We start from the raw sequence: 13847 nt of genomic DNA on the forward strand, positions 1-13847 counted from the left end.
CATGTGAGTACGCTTTGAATTATTTTTTTCTCACGCAAAATAAAAAAATATATATATCCAGAATGAACACCCCTAGTATACTACTCATAGACAGTATCAATAATACAAAAATAAAGTACACTTATTAAGTTAAAGGTTGTGATTCGTTCGACCTTGCCTTTTGGTATCAAACTACTTTAAATCTTTAGGTCAGTTGTCTTATCATTCGATGTGTCTATATAGCATCACAAAAAAAAAAAAGTCGCTGAATGTGTCGATAAGGTTTGAAACAACTTTAAATTTTTGGATCAGTTGTCCACCCTTCAAGACGCCTATAAATCAACACAGAAAACAGTCATAGGTTTACTGGGCGATACCCTTCTCAGAATATAAGTTCATTAAGTCAATAAAAAATTGTAAGTACTACCTCTTTCCCGATGTGAATTATCACAATATAAGTGGCTTTAAGCAAAGATGAAATATTTTACAAAAAAAATTAGTCAAACTTTATTGAATTCTACAACTTTACCCACAGACCACAACAATATATGCAAAATTTATATAATCATTAATAACGAGATAGATACGTATATGTCAGGTTAATCAGCTATTTTGCATCTGCCAGGTTAATTAGCACAAACTCCTGGATCCAGCAGATTTCTGCACACTTAAGCTCAAAATTTGTGCATTATCTCCTCCAAAAGTACTCGCTCCGTCCCATTGAAGATGACCCACTTTCCTTTTTGGTTTGTCCCAACCAAGATGACCCATTACTTAAAATGGAAACACATTTATCTCTACTTTATTCCCTCTCTCTTACTTTACTCTCTCCTCTTAACACACAAAAATTAACTGTATAAAATCCCGTGCCGCCCAAGGAAGGGGTCATCTTCCTTGAGACGGAGGGAGTATATAATATCACCCAAAACCAATGCATGAAACGAGCCTTATCACCCACTGTACTTTTTCACTCCATCTCTTAACTAAGAGACAACACCTACATCTCTTTTATCTCTTAACCATCTCATCTCTTAACTATTCATTCAATTTCATTTTTTATTTTTATTTTCAACAAATCCAACTAATAAAAAACACACTTCATTAAATAAAATAAAATTACAATTTAAAATCCTAAAAATATAAAAAACACATAATTAAACTCCTAAAAAAATAAAAACACATAATTAAAATCATAAAAAAAAACAAAAAAAAACACACCATTAAAAAAATTGGAGGCAAATAAGCAGAAGAAAGAGTTGTCTAATGAAGATCATGACGCGCCGCGGCTTCCTCCTCCCTACGTCGATCTTCTTCTAGCGATTGTTCCATTATTAGACGCATTTGCTCAAATGGATCCATGAACTGATTCAATTTGGGAGAAGAAAAATGTTTAGAGATGAAGAATGTAGAGTGTTTGAGTGAGAATAAATAGTTTTTTTTATGGTGGATAATTTGTGGAAATGATTTGGTATTAATAGAAGTGATTGGAGGCTTTAAAAAAATTGAAAAATACAAATTTGAAAAAAAATGGCTATAAACGGCTAGTATAATTTTTGGAATTTTGTTATATATATATTTTAATTTTTGAATTTTTTATGAATTTAAAAAAAAATTAAAAAAAATAAATTTTAATAGATATAAACGACGCCCACTCGTAGGCCGGCGAGTGGGCGTCACGCACGAACCACAGCTCGTCACGTCGCCAAGGCGCGTGGCGAGACGCCTCGCCAGCTGCCTCTTCGGAAGGAGATGCGGGACGCGACGGAGACGAGATGGCGACGAGACGAAGCTTGCATCGCTGTCTCGCTGTCGTCTCGTCTCTCCGAGACAATGATGGACCCAGGTGGGGTCAGCCGACCCACCGCCGGTCTGTCAATACCTCCGAGAACCTCACAAAATCAGTCGTCGACCCAACGGTCTGCATCAGTTCCGATCCCACGCTTCGGCTTCTTCGTGTCCACGGAAGAGAAATGAGGAAGAAAATTTGAAGAAAAAAGATTAGGGGAGAGGTGAAATAGTTTCAGCAAAGAGAAAAAGCATCATGAGAAAATTGGAAAAGGTAGAAAAATTGCAGAAGTTCAAAATTATTTTATTTCTTTCTTTTAATTGTAAACTTAAATACTTCGTAGTATTTTAACACGTGTTTGCAGTTTGTTTGATTTAATTAATGTTTTATTAATAGTCCAAGTAAATTGAAAATGTGTAAAATATTAAAAATAATTGTCATTTAGTATGATTCATTAATTTGATTTAATTTGACTTTTATTTTTATTTGTAGTTATATAACAATAATATTTGTAAAATTACAAATAAAATTAAATTATTGTATGATACTTTTTTTTATATTTTCAAAAATATGGATACTAGCATTATTTAATTACCGTGCTTATGAAAAATAATGCAATATTTTAATATATATATAGGGGAGCACTAGGGTGCCCCCTTATTTAGAGTCACAACGTACATCCAACCTGGTGCTGCCATGTGGCACAAAACATGCAATATTTTAAACACAAAAATGCAATCTAGTTGTACATGCATTTTCGCAGATTGCATTTTTGTTGTATGTAAATTGCATTTTATAGTGTTGAGTTTTGCATTTTCACATAAATTGCATTTTTTATTGTTAAGTTTTGCATTTTCATATATAAAAATGCAATCCGTCTATATATAAAATGCAATTTAAACAGTCAATATCTAAAATGCAAAACTTAACAATAAAAAATGCAATCTGCATATAACAAAAATGCAATCTGCCGAAATTCATTTATAGCTTCTACAAATGCGTATTGCATTTTTCTGTATACAATATTGCATTTTTCGTGCCATGTGGCAGCACGTGGTTGGATGTACATTGTAACTTTAAAATTAGTTGTTATACTAGTACACCCCTATATATATATATATAATTATTTAAATATTAGTATATTATTAATTGTTTTTCGACCCCACGAGTTCGGTTTTCTGGATCCGTCATTGCTCCGGGATGAGATGGAGACACCCACACGATGCGATGTGGATGCCCTCAACCTTCAATGGTTCTACCCCTCGTCTTGTTGTCCGTTTTTGGTTGGGTTGAAACTTTTATTGCTCACCAAGTCACCGTCATTGGTGGTTTGATCTTTTTATTCAATAAAAAAAACAATATAGTAGTACTATAATAACTTTCTTTTAGTAATAATTTCGTGTTTTTAACCCCTGAAAATCTGATCATCTTAATGGCCTCTGGTTTCAAATGAGTAAATCAGGCCCAAGCTTTGCCATGAAAAGTACAATTACAGATTCTAAAATATTACTCATTAATTGATGTATAATTCCAGGAAGTCACAAAAGAAATTACACCATATATTATTGTTTTTGCGATTCTCAAATATTTCATAACTATATCCATTAATCTGTTTCTTTTTTCAAAGTGAATTCTCCCTAATTTGAAAAAGTCACTTCCGACCATGTGATGATTTTCATATGAGAAATTGAGTTATTAAATTTCAAATATGGACGACGTTATTACATAATCAAAATTGCACGTATCCAACACAGCACACAATGCTATTCCGGTTCTCCATTTAGTCTCATATTTTAATTTTGTATGACATTAATAATTGTGTTTTTGTGAAATACTAATATGAGTTGAAACATGAAGGACATAGTTGGTTATAAATATATAACTAAAGTCCATTTTTGGTCCATAACATATGCCGATTTTTTGATTTTGGTCTAGAACATTATCTTTTGAATTATTTGGTCCCTCACAAATAAAATTGGATCACATTTAGTCCGAATTGGACGGAACTGTTAAAATTTAACAGTCAACGAATTTTAATTCGATTTTGACCGGATTAAGTTAATAATTATATTTTATTAATTTCTAAGAACCCCAGTAGATTTGGGAGAAACCCGCTCCGGGAAGATGACGCAGATACCACAATTTCTTGACGAGGAGGGATACACGCAGCCAAGGCGAGTGGCGGCCGTGAGCATCGCCGCTTGAGAGAAGGGGGTGAAGTTAGGGCACAAAGTCGGCTACTTGATTCGATTCGAAGACCGCACATCGAAAAATACAATTCTGAAACACATGACAGTTACTCCACGAATTCCGTAAACAGCTTCGCAAAGAGCCCATTCTCGCCAGCTACAGTGTGATAATGGTGGATGAGGCACATGACCAAACCGTCAATACAAACATTCTTTTCAGTTTGCTCAAGGATGTTGCTCGAGCTCGTCCATTTCAAATTGCTAATCTCCAGCGCAACTCTTGATGTAGTCAAGTTTAGTGATTACTTTGATTGTGCCCCAATTTTCAACATTCCAGGAAGGAAATTTCCGGTTGAAATACTTTGCACCAGCGCACCAGTCACCAGAGCCAGATTTCTTGGCTGCCGTTGTTGCGACTGCTCTTCATATTCATGCAACCGAGGTGGCCGGAGACGACCACATCCTTGTTTTCTTGATAGGGCAGGAGGAGATTGAGGCGGCGGAGGTGATTGTTAGGGAAAAGATTAGAAATTTAGGTGCAGCGGAGGTAATTGGTTTCTTAGAATTATAGTAGTAATTTATTATTTTTGAAAAAAAATTAATTTTTTTAATTAAACGCTTAATTTGGTCAAAATCGCATAATCATCCGTTAACCGTTAGTTTTACACTGCACCATCCAAAATGGACTAAATGTGACCCATTTTTATTTGTGAGGGACCGAATAATTCAAAAGATAGTGTTTTGAACTAAAATTAAAAAATCGTCATATGTTAAGGACCAAAAAGGGACTTTAGTCTAAATATATTACCCACACTTATGTCTTCATGACTTTACATACATTGCCATATGTCGAATTGTACTAGTAAAAAACTATATTCCATTCTTGTTGAAAAATCACCAAGTCAAATTGTATTGTTGGTGGGCTCCCCACCAAATTTTGTTGTATCATGAGTTGTTGGTTAACGTAGTAATATAATCTTATTGATAAACAGGGTTGGATAACGATTTCAAAATTAAAAAATCAAATTAGTAGAAAAGAGAGAAAAATTAACGAGGTAGGTATTGATCTTGATTTGTACTACTATCATTTTATTTCTTTCAAACCAATCAAAGTATGTATTTAATTATTCAAATGAGATGGATGAACTATGTTACTAAACCCTCAATTACAGTAAGACCATAAAGACTAAGCAACCTCTCACCATCAACACTAAATATTGGAATATTTGAAAGTTCTATGTCAAGCACCTAACCATAGTCCAACTATGTAAACCATCCAACTTTGTTGACCAAAAGTTTTGTAGCCCCCACCCCCTCTACTCCGAACACCCACCATCACACGGTCCACACCCCCAAATTTAGAACATTTTGACCAACTAAACATGGAAAATGGTGGGGGCACAAAGATATCTTCGTATTGACCAAGTGCAAGTCTACCTTACTACAGTTTTCGGTTTTCCATCCAACCTTAATTACTTCAATTACTTCAAAGGCGTGTAGGAAATAGTAGGAGAAGATTCAACACGCGTTCAAAGTTAAATTTGAGAAAGAGTAGTTTTTTGTAATGAACAAAATGCATAACGCCAAGGGGTAAATGCATAATACCAAATTTTTATATTTTGTGGATATTGTTTTGCAAAAGATGATATTATCACAACAAAAGCATTAGAAAATTGTTATCTCAAAATTATGAACTCATTATTTTTGAATATATAGTCCTTATTAAAACAAATTAATGTGCCTGTTTTGATAAAAAACAATTTACAGACAACAAAATCGATTAAATATAAAAAAAACATAGCATAAAAAACAAACTAACAAACAACAAAATCGATTAAATATAAAAAACATAGTATAAAAAAAACTAACAAATAACAAACCAACAACAATATATATAAATGTCAGGCCACAATATATATGTAAATAATGCACCACAATAAACAACAAAATCTCCTCAAAGCTTAAACCAACAATCGATGTAGTGGCAGATCCAGACCTCGAAAATAGCGGGAGCGGAATTTAAAATTTTATCTAATATTATTTTAAACAATAAAATTAATAATATTATACATTAATATTTAAGTAGCACTAGCTTCGTTAATAAAATATAAACATGCATTAGCTTGCAAATATGTATTACTCATTTAAAAATATAAAATTATTGTAAATATTATATACATTCAAAATCATCATAATTCATAATATTATATACAAAATTGATATAATTAGAGCAGTAAATATTTGATTTCATAAAGTATTTAAAAGTATTATTTTGATAATAAGAAGAAATATGAATTGGTAAAATAAAAAAGTAATATATGGAAAAAAAATATGTTTTTGTTGAGAGTTGAACCCTACACCTCTTAGTTAAAAACACAACAACAAAACCATTAGACTACTGTATCTAATATGACATTTATTGAAAATAAAGTATATTTCTATACTCCACATAGGGATATGCTATTTGTATATGTTCCATTAATAAAAATCAATAATATTCCTTAAATTGGTGTTAGCTGTTTCATTTGAAAATTCGAATTGCATAAACGAGGAGTTAAATAAAATTCTGTTTCTTTTGTCATACATATCTTTATATTGTTTTCATTATATGTACATACACAAATTTATATAAGAAAAATTAGAAAACTATTTTTACGACATACAGTACAATCTAAACTATAGTTGGTAACTATACATTTCCTTAAATTATTATCTGTAGTGCGTCATATTTAAGTTGCCCATAAAAAGGCCAATAAATCTATGACATGATAGTATCTTGAGTGATTTCACTATTTATAATTTATAAATCTATGACATGATAGTATCTTGAGTGATTTCACTATTTAATGTTCTATTATGAAGACTCATAAAAGAAGAAAGGACCAAACCAAATTCTGCGCTATTTAATTTTTGGCAAATACCTAAAACAAACGATATCTGTATTGGTTTTTATTAGTGGATATTATGATATCTAAATTTACTTATTTGGATATGTTAATTGACTACAACATATTTATATAAGTAATTCAAGAAAATTTTACTTTCTGATATTCGTTTTTGTTTTCAGATATTATTGTAAAATTTTGATTTTCAGTTCATATCAACGTTAATTTTAATTTTTCACATTCCATTTGTTGAAGAATTCTGTTCAGTTAAAATCTTTTTAAACGTTGTTTATCAGACCAGTTTAATTTTTTTTAAATTGAAAGTTTGTGTCTTTAAGTTAATTTGTCGAGAAGTTCCACCCAATCGAATTAAATTTTCTCATAAAATATGAGATATTGATGATACGGAGACATTGTTACGTGAGTATAAATGAAGTAATGTGTTTAGAGTTACTTTCTCAATCCCAATTAATTTGAGTTAATTTATTTTGGAATGTTTTAAATCATTATCAATTTTTGACAAAAACCATACTCCTTCGTCCCACAATAGAAATAATATTTAATGTGGGCACAAATTTTAAGAAATATGGAGAATAAGAAATTAGAAAAGTTAGTGTAATATGTTATCCATGTTTTTATATTTGTTTAATAATAGAATATGAGTGAAATGAATTAATGGAATGTGAATATGTGATACATACTTATCATTTATGGAAAAAGTGAAATGTGACTCTTATTGTGGGACGAACCGAAATGACAAAATATGACTGTTACTGTAGGACGGAGGGAGTAATATTTAATCACTCTTACTTCTCTCACCTACTTATCATCTCTCCTATTTTATTTTATCATCATTTAGTCCATTTAAATCAATATCTCAATTTTAATGTCCAAAATAAATGCTTCAACTTAGTTGGAACAGATAGATATTACAGATAAAAATAAAAATATTATAAAAGGTATAGTAAAACATAAAAGCGATAAAACTCGTTAGAATAATATCGGACATTTATAATTTGGAAATTGCAAGTAGGTCGTACTCTCTTGAATGAGAGATAAATGCACATTGGAGTTTGGGGCCATGGCCCCAAATCTATTATGCGATTATTTTTTATTTTTTTATTTCACGTATAAAATTATCTTTATTTTTCATTTTCACCTACATGCCTTTTAACATTATTAAAAAAATTAACAAATATTTTTTGATTTTCTAAGCACGTTTTCATACAAATTTTGCAATTTTTTTTTTACTTTCTACTTATCATTTTATTTTATTTTTTCATAAATAAAATAGTGCTTTTAACACCTGCACCCCTAGTTAATTTACTTTCAATATTAAACATTTCACTTTGTAATATCTTTTTATTTTTAAAAAAATATTCAGATAATTAATATTTCTCCGTTCCCTCAGGATATCCATATCTTTTTGTAGCACGAGATTTTATGAGAAGTTATTAGGTGGAATAAATAGAGTGAAAAATGTAGTTCTGTATTTTAATAAGGAAAGAGAAGAGAGTGATTTATTTCCAAATATAGAAAGTGGGCATGCCAAACTAAAAAGAAAAAGGTTGGCATCTTGAATGAGACGGAAGAAGTACTTATTATACAACTGTAGTTTATTTTATATTACGATGTTTAGTCGTTAAAGGAGTATTGTTAATAGTGGTTATGACGACACAACTGTTTTGACTTTAACCGACATTTTTCGACGATGCCTACTGTTTTGACTTTAACCGACATTTTCAACTTTTCCTACCACTGAAATTGAGTTCCGAAATTTCATCACTGTATTAAATCAATAATAATTCTCTATTAATCTGTTATTATTGAAAGTTTGGAATTATTGAATGCGAGGAGCATATTAAATTTTTAGTATAGTCACATAAATCATAATGATAAATTGACAAGTAATTAAAGGATATAAGAGGAAATTCTATGTGCTCGGAATCCCACAAATCCGGTGTGCCAGTAGAGTTTTACCCTAAAACTAGATTTAGAAATATCCAAACAGCATCTTCCAGCCGTCAATTCAGATCCAGTCGATCTTAGCTGTTATCCCCCAAATCAAATCCAGCCGTTAGATCAAAACCACGACGCGGGTCCCACATCCACCACCTCCCCAATCAACGGCCACCATCCATGACCTCTCCCCACCAACGGCTCAGATTCCGCATCGTCAAATACAATGCCACACGCTGAATTCAATCCAATCCACCCTAGATCCCTCACACACTTTTATCTATCTCGCTAGCCGACTTCGCAAACCCCTCTCTCTCTCTCTCCTCTCCTCTCCTCTCCTCTCCGAGTCCTGCCTCTCTCTCCCCCTATCTATCCAATACCTGGTTGAAGAGGTAACCTAATCTCTTGCGGAGGAGTTGATTTGAACTCGGGCGGAGAGGTGAATTTTTGCTGCGGAGTCAATATGAACGGCGGCGATTTGAACCAGAGCCAGAACAACAACAACCAGCAGCAGCAGCAGCAGCAACAGCAGCAGATGCAGCAGCACCAGCAGTGGATGGCGATGCAGCAGTACCAGCAGCAGTGGATGGCGATGCAGTATCCGGCTATGGCGATGCAGCAGCACATGATGTACAATCAACATTACGTCCCGTACTACCACCCGCAGCAGCAGCCGCAGCCGCAGCTGGCGCAGGGGCAGAAGCACGGCAATCAGATTCAGAACGGCGCCGAGGATAATAAAACGATCTGGATTGGAGATCTCCAGCCGTGGATGGATGAAGGTTATATCCAGTCGTGCTTTTCTCAATCTGGAGAGGTAATGAAATAGTATTACTTATTTGATGGATAGTGATTGATGTATGCTTCGTGTTTATAATTTAAAAGTGGCAGTTATGTTGATATAATTATACAGTAATGTTTTTGTTGGATTCCTTTAGCGCAGCTTATTGATTGCGTTTGAGAATTGAGTGTATGTGACAAATTAGAAAAAGAAAATAAAAGGTAAAAATAAACTGAAAGAAAATTTAATGCTAGACCGAAGGCTTTTTGAGTTCATTGAGAACGCAAGTTTCCAAAACTTTGGTCCTGTGTATTGTACAGACTAACAGTTATTGCCTTACTGGGGAAGGAGAGGGAATGTTGTTTTCTTTTGTAACTACGACTTAGATTTTGGTTGTACGGACTAATAACTACTCCCTCCGTTCCATACTAAAGCAGTTATTTTGCCATTTTGGTACGTTCCATAGTAATAGAGTCATTTTCCTTTTTAGTAAAAGTCAACACATTTTTCCACACCTATTTTGCTCTCTCTTACTTTATTCTCTCTTCATCTCTCTACCTTTTTCATTTTCCACTTTACTCTCCCCTTACTTAACTCACCTAACACAATTTTTCTTAATCTCTGTGCCGAAAAGAAACGCCTCCATTACTATGGAACGGAGGGAGTAGTTTTTTTAGCATTTGATGTCTGTTGGAAATAAATATTGCAGAGGTATTATGACCATGTCTGATGCTAATCGTTTTTTTTTGCTTGTGTTTCAACAACATTAGCCCATTAATTATGAAATTAATAATTAAAATAGACTTAAATAGAAGATACTTTGTAATAGTCGTTGTACTGAACCCCTTAAAGATAGAAGAAATTTTGTTGTCCTGCATTACAATGTTCCCCTCTTCTTGACTTGGTTCTGTCTGGCTGACAGAGTGACAGTATAAGTAACATACATATACTAATGCTTCAACAACATTAGTTCATTAATCTTACTAAGGTTTTGAAAAGGTGTCTGCTAATTAGTTGGATTTAACTTGCAATGAAGAATCACCAATGCTTTAAATTACAATGACCCACTTTGTAACTGGTAAGTTGCCTTCTCGGAATGCTTACTTGCACAAACTGATTGGACTTGAATTTTATTTAGTAAATTTGATGTGTCCTTTGATAGGTCATAGACATTGAATTTTATTTCCCTGAAGATTGCATTTCATTATAGCGCTATGTGAAGACCTAAGTTAACGATATGAATGCATGGTGATCCATAAGTTGATCATTGCCTCTCATAATCCTCGAAGTATTTGATTACAAGATTTTAATTTACTCTTTATATTAATAACTTCTTTTATCTAAACATGCAGGTTGTCTCAGCCAAGATAATCCGCAATAAGCAGACAGGTCATTCTGAGAGATATGGATTCATTGAGTTCAATTCTCATGAAGCAGCAGAGAAAGTTCTGCAGAGTCTTAATGGGACCACCATGCCGAATACCGAGCAACCATTTCGCTTGAACTGGGCAGCCTTTAGCACTGGTGATAGGCGACCTAATACTGGTGGTAATGGTGGTGATGTTGGTTCTGATCTGTCAATATTCGTCGGAGATTTGGCTTCTGATGTTACTGATGCAATGTTGACCGACACGTTTGCTAGTAGATATCCATCTGTAAAAGGCGCTAAAGTTGTGGTTGATGCAAATAGTGGCCGTTCAAAAGGCTATGGGTTTGTCAGGTTTGGAGATGAAAATGAAAAGACCAGAGCCATGAATGAAATGAATGGTGTTTATGTTTCTAGCAGACCTATGCGAATTGGTGTTGCAACCCCTAAAAAGACTTCACCACAACAACAACAGCAATATTCTTCCCAAGGTGCGACTTACATATTTATGTTAGATTGGCTTTTATTATCTACTGTCCATTTGGTAATCCACAAGTATATTACTGTAGCAGAAGATTCCCAATTTAGTATGAATAGGATACCTTTCTGGGTGCGGAATAAATTTTTCGCATGTTCTATAAGAGTTTTGTAGTCTCATCCACCAACATTTTTATTCACTTTCTTGATTCAGCTGTCGTATTGTCTGGTGGTGGTGGTGGATATGCAAATGGTGTTGTCCCTCAAGGTCAGCCTGAGAACGACTCATCTAACACAACAGTAAGTCCTGGACCTCTTGTGGGAGTCACTTGGCTAATGCTAAGTTATTGCATGATCATATTGCCCATGCTTCTTGTAGATATTTGTGGGAGGACTTGACTCTGATGTAACTGATGAGGAGCTGAGACAATCTTTTACTCCATTTGGAGAGGTTCTCTCTGTGAAAATACCAGCTGGAAAGGGATGTGGATTTGTTCAATACGCAAACAGGTCAAATATGATGTTTCTTTTGCTAGTAACCTACTAGACTGCATGAAAATATCCGCCCCTGCCAAAAGAATGGATGAAAAATTGCATAATATATGTTTGGTTAAATAAAAGAATTATGGTTTTGTAATTAAGTTCATTGGTCCGCATAATTACTGGTTACTAGATGGAGGTGCTTATCCCAATCTGCTACTTGTAGATGGTGTCAGTTTTGATATTGAAACTGAAGTTGGACAGGCATTTCCTTCTGTTCTATTTTTTTCCTACTTTTTAATGTGTTTGTCTTATTTATGGAAAGATGTCGTGTACTGGTGAATTATACTTTTAGGTGGCGTTCGGTTGCCATGGCTAATATCATGAGACTATCTATCTAGGATTAAGTTGTGGGATTATTTTAGTTGGAGGGGGAGGCTATGACTAATTATCATGAGACTATCCATCTAGGATTAAGTTGTAGGGTTCAATCTTACGAACCAAACATGACACATATTAAATCATGAGATTTAATCTTGACAACCGAACACCCCATTATTAGACTAATTATGTAAATGTACTTGATATTCGTTTAACTGATTGTGGATTCAATAGGTAGTTGTATTTCCTATCAATTGCCATTTATTACTAGTTGTATGTCCTATCTATATGCATGGAAGTACAATTTTTTATTGTCAGGCCAGTGTTGCGATAATTCTAGTTGCTTTGTCTAAGTTTGAGATTTGGTTGCATAACCATGGGATGACAATGGTCTCTTTAACAGGAGCAATGCAGAGGATGCTATTCAGAGACTAAATGGGACGACTATTGGCAAGCAGACAGTTCGTCTTTCATGGGGTCGAACTATGGGTAACAAGCAGGTAAGTCTTTCACCTTCAACTCTTGCTGTGTGATTGGAGTAGTCCTGGTATACGCATTGCACCGAATATAGCCTTGAGAGAAAGTGGATTCTTGTCATGGCAAAATACAGTAAGTTTGTCGACCCAAATCAGAAACTGAAAACTGTTTACTAGTATAAGCAAAAACTGAACTTAATCAGTACCTGAAAACTATTTCTACTAATAGGCATGCTATTGCTGCAATCTAGAATTCGATATTTTTTTTCCATATGAGGGTCTGATACTTTTGAAATGTAACACCAATTCTTACAGTGAATGATACCACAGTCCACAGAGACAACTCTGCTTATATGTGTTAGTCAATCCTCGCTCTCGGCCCATGAAACTATCTGATTAAACTTTCTTCGTTCTATTTGGCAGTCGAGGATGGATGCTAATGGTCAGTGGAACGGGGCTTATTATGGGAGGCAAGGTTACAATGGCTACGGATATGCTGCAGCCAGCCCTTCATACGGACCTCCTTCAAATGGACACGGAAATCTCCAACAGCCAGTCAGCTAAACCAGCTCTGCTGTGTATCTTAGAGCTCTTATTTATGAGGGAAAAATGTATCCAAACCCAGATGATGTATGGGAAAAAAGAATTTTGTAGCTGGATTATATACCGCGTGAGACTTGCCTACTTTTTTTTTTTGAACTTAAGATTGAGATTTACTTATAATGACTCTAGTTTTTTACCTGCTTATGATTGATTCTTTGAGAAACTATAATGATGAACAGAAAATTGTTGTAATATTATTGTGCACTAGATAGGAATGGCTCATAATATAAAGGCTACTTTGAAACACCGATGGTATTGAAATTGCCCAGTTTATTTATGATTCTAAGTAGTTAATGTATAATTAATATTCCTTTCATGTGAAATAATGACTCATTTTTCTATTTTGGTGTGTTTATGATTTAAAATCTTTTTTTTGTTTTAATTTTTAGTAAGTGTATTTTATACTACTCACATCTATTATAAAGTACTATTCCCTCTATCCATGATTGAACTCTTTTGATTGTAGACGGACATAAAATAAAATT

The 13847-nt window shown here is 33.8% G+C and overlaps 1 protein-coding gene across 1 annotated transcript; it reads left to right on the forward strand.

The window, feature by feature from the left end:
* Positions 1-9096: 9096 nt before the first annotated feature.
* LOC125224125 (polyadenylate-binding protein RBP47-like) lies at positions 9097-13482 on the forward strand. Its single transcript, XM_048127481.2, has 6 exons — positions 9097-9615; positions 10932-11436; positions 11637-11722; positions 11802-11932; positions 12687-12783; positions 13183-13482. Exons 1-6 carry the CDS (start codon positions 9262-9264, stop codon positions 13321-13323), a joined length of 1314 nt encoding a protein of 437 aa, XP_047983438.1. The 5' UTR covers positions 9097-9261; the 3' UTR covers positions 13324-13482.
* The last annotated feature ends 365 nt before the right edge of the window (positions 13483-13847 follow it).

The sequence above is a fragment of the Salvia hispanica genome, chromosome 1 (genome assembly GCF_029641045.1).
Source record: "Salvia hispanica isolate PSC_SH4W2 chromosome 1, Shi_PSC_v1, whole genome shotgun sequence".
In the NCBI taxonomy this organism is placed as follows: Eukaryota; Viridiplantae; Streptophyta; class Magnoliopsida; order Lamiales; family Lamiaceae; genus Salvia; species Salvia hispanica.

Bases quoted from the DNA above. Each gene is read 5' to 3' on its own strand.
- LOC125224125 (XM_048127481.2), top strand. From the start codon at position 9,262: ATGAACGGCGGCGATTTGAACCAGAGCCAGAACAACAACAACCAGCAG. The intron at 9,616-10,931 runs GTAATGAAATAG...CTAAACATGCAG, and splicing joins GCTTTTCTCAATCTGGAGAG to GTTGTCTCAGCCAAGATAAT. The intron at 11,437-11,636 runs GTGCGACTTACA...TTCTTGATTCAG, and splicing joins ACAGCAATATTCTTCCCAAG to CTGTCGTATTGTCTGGTGGT.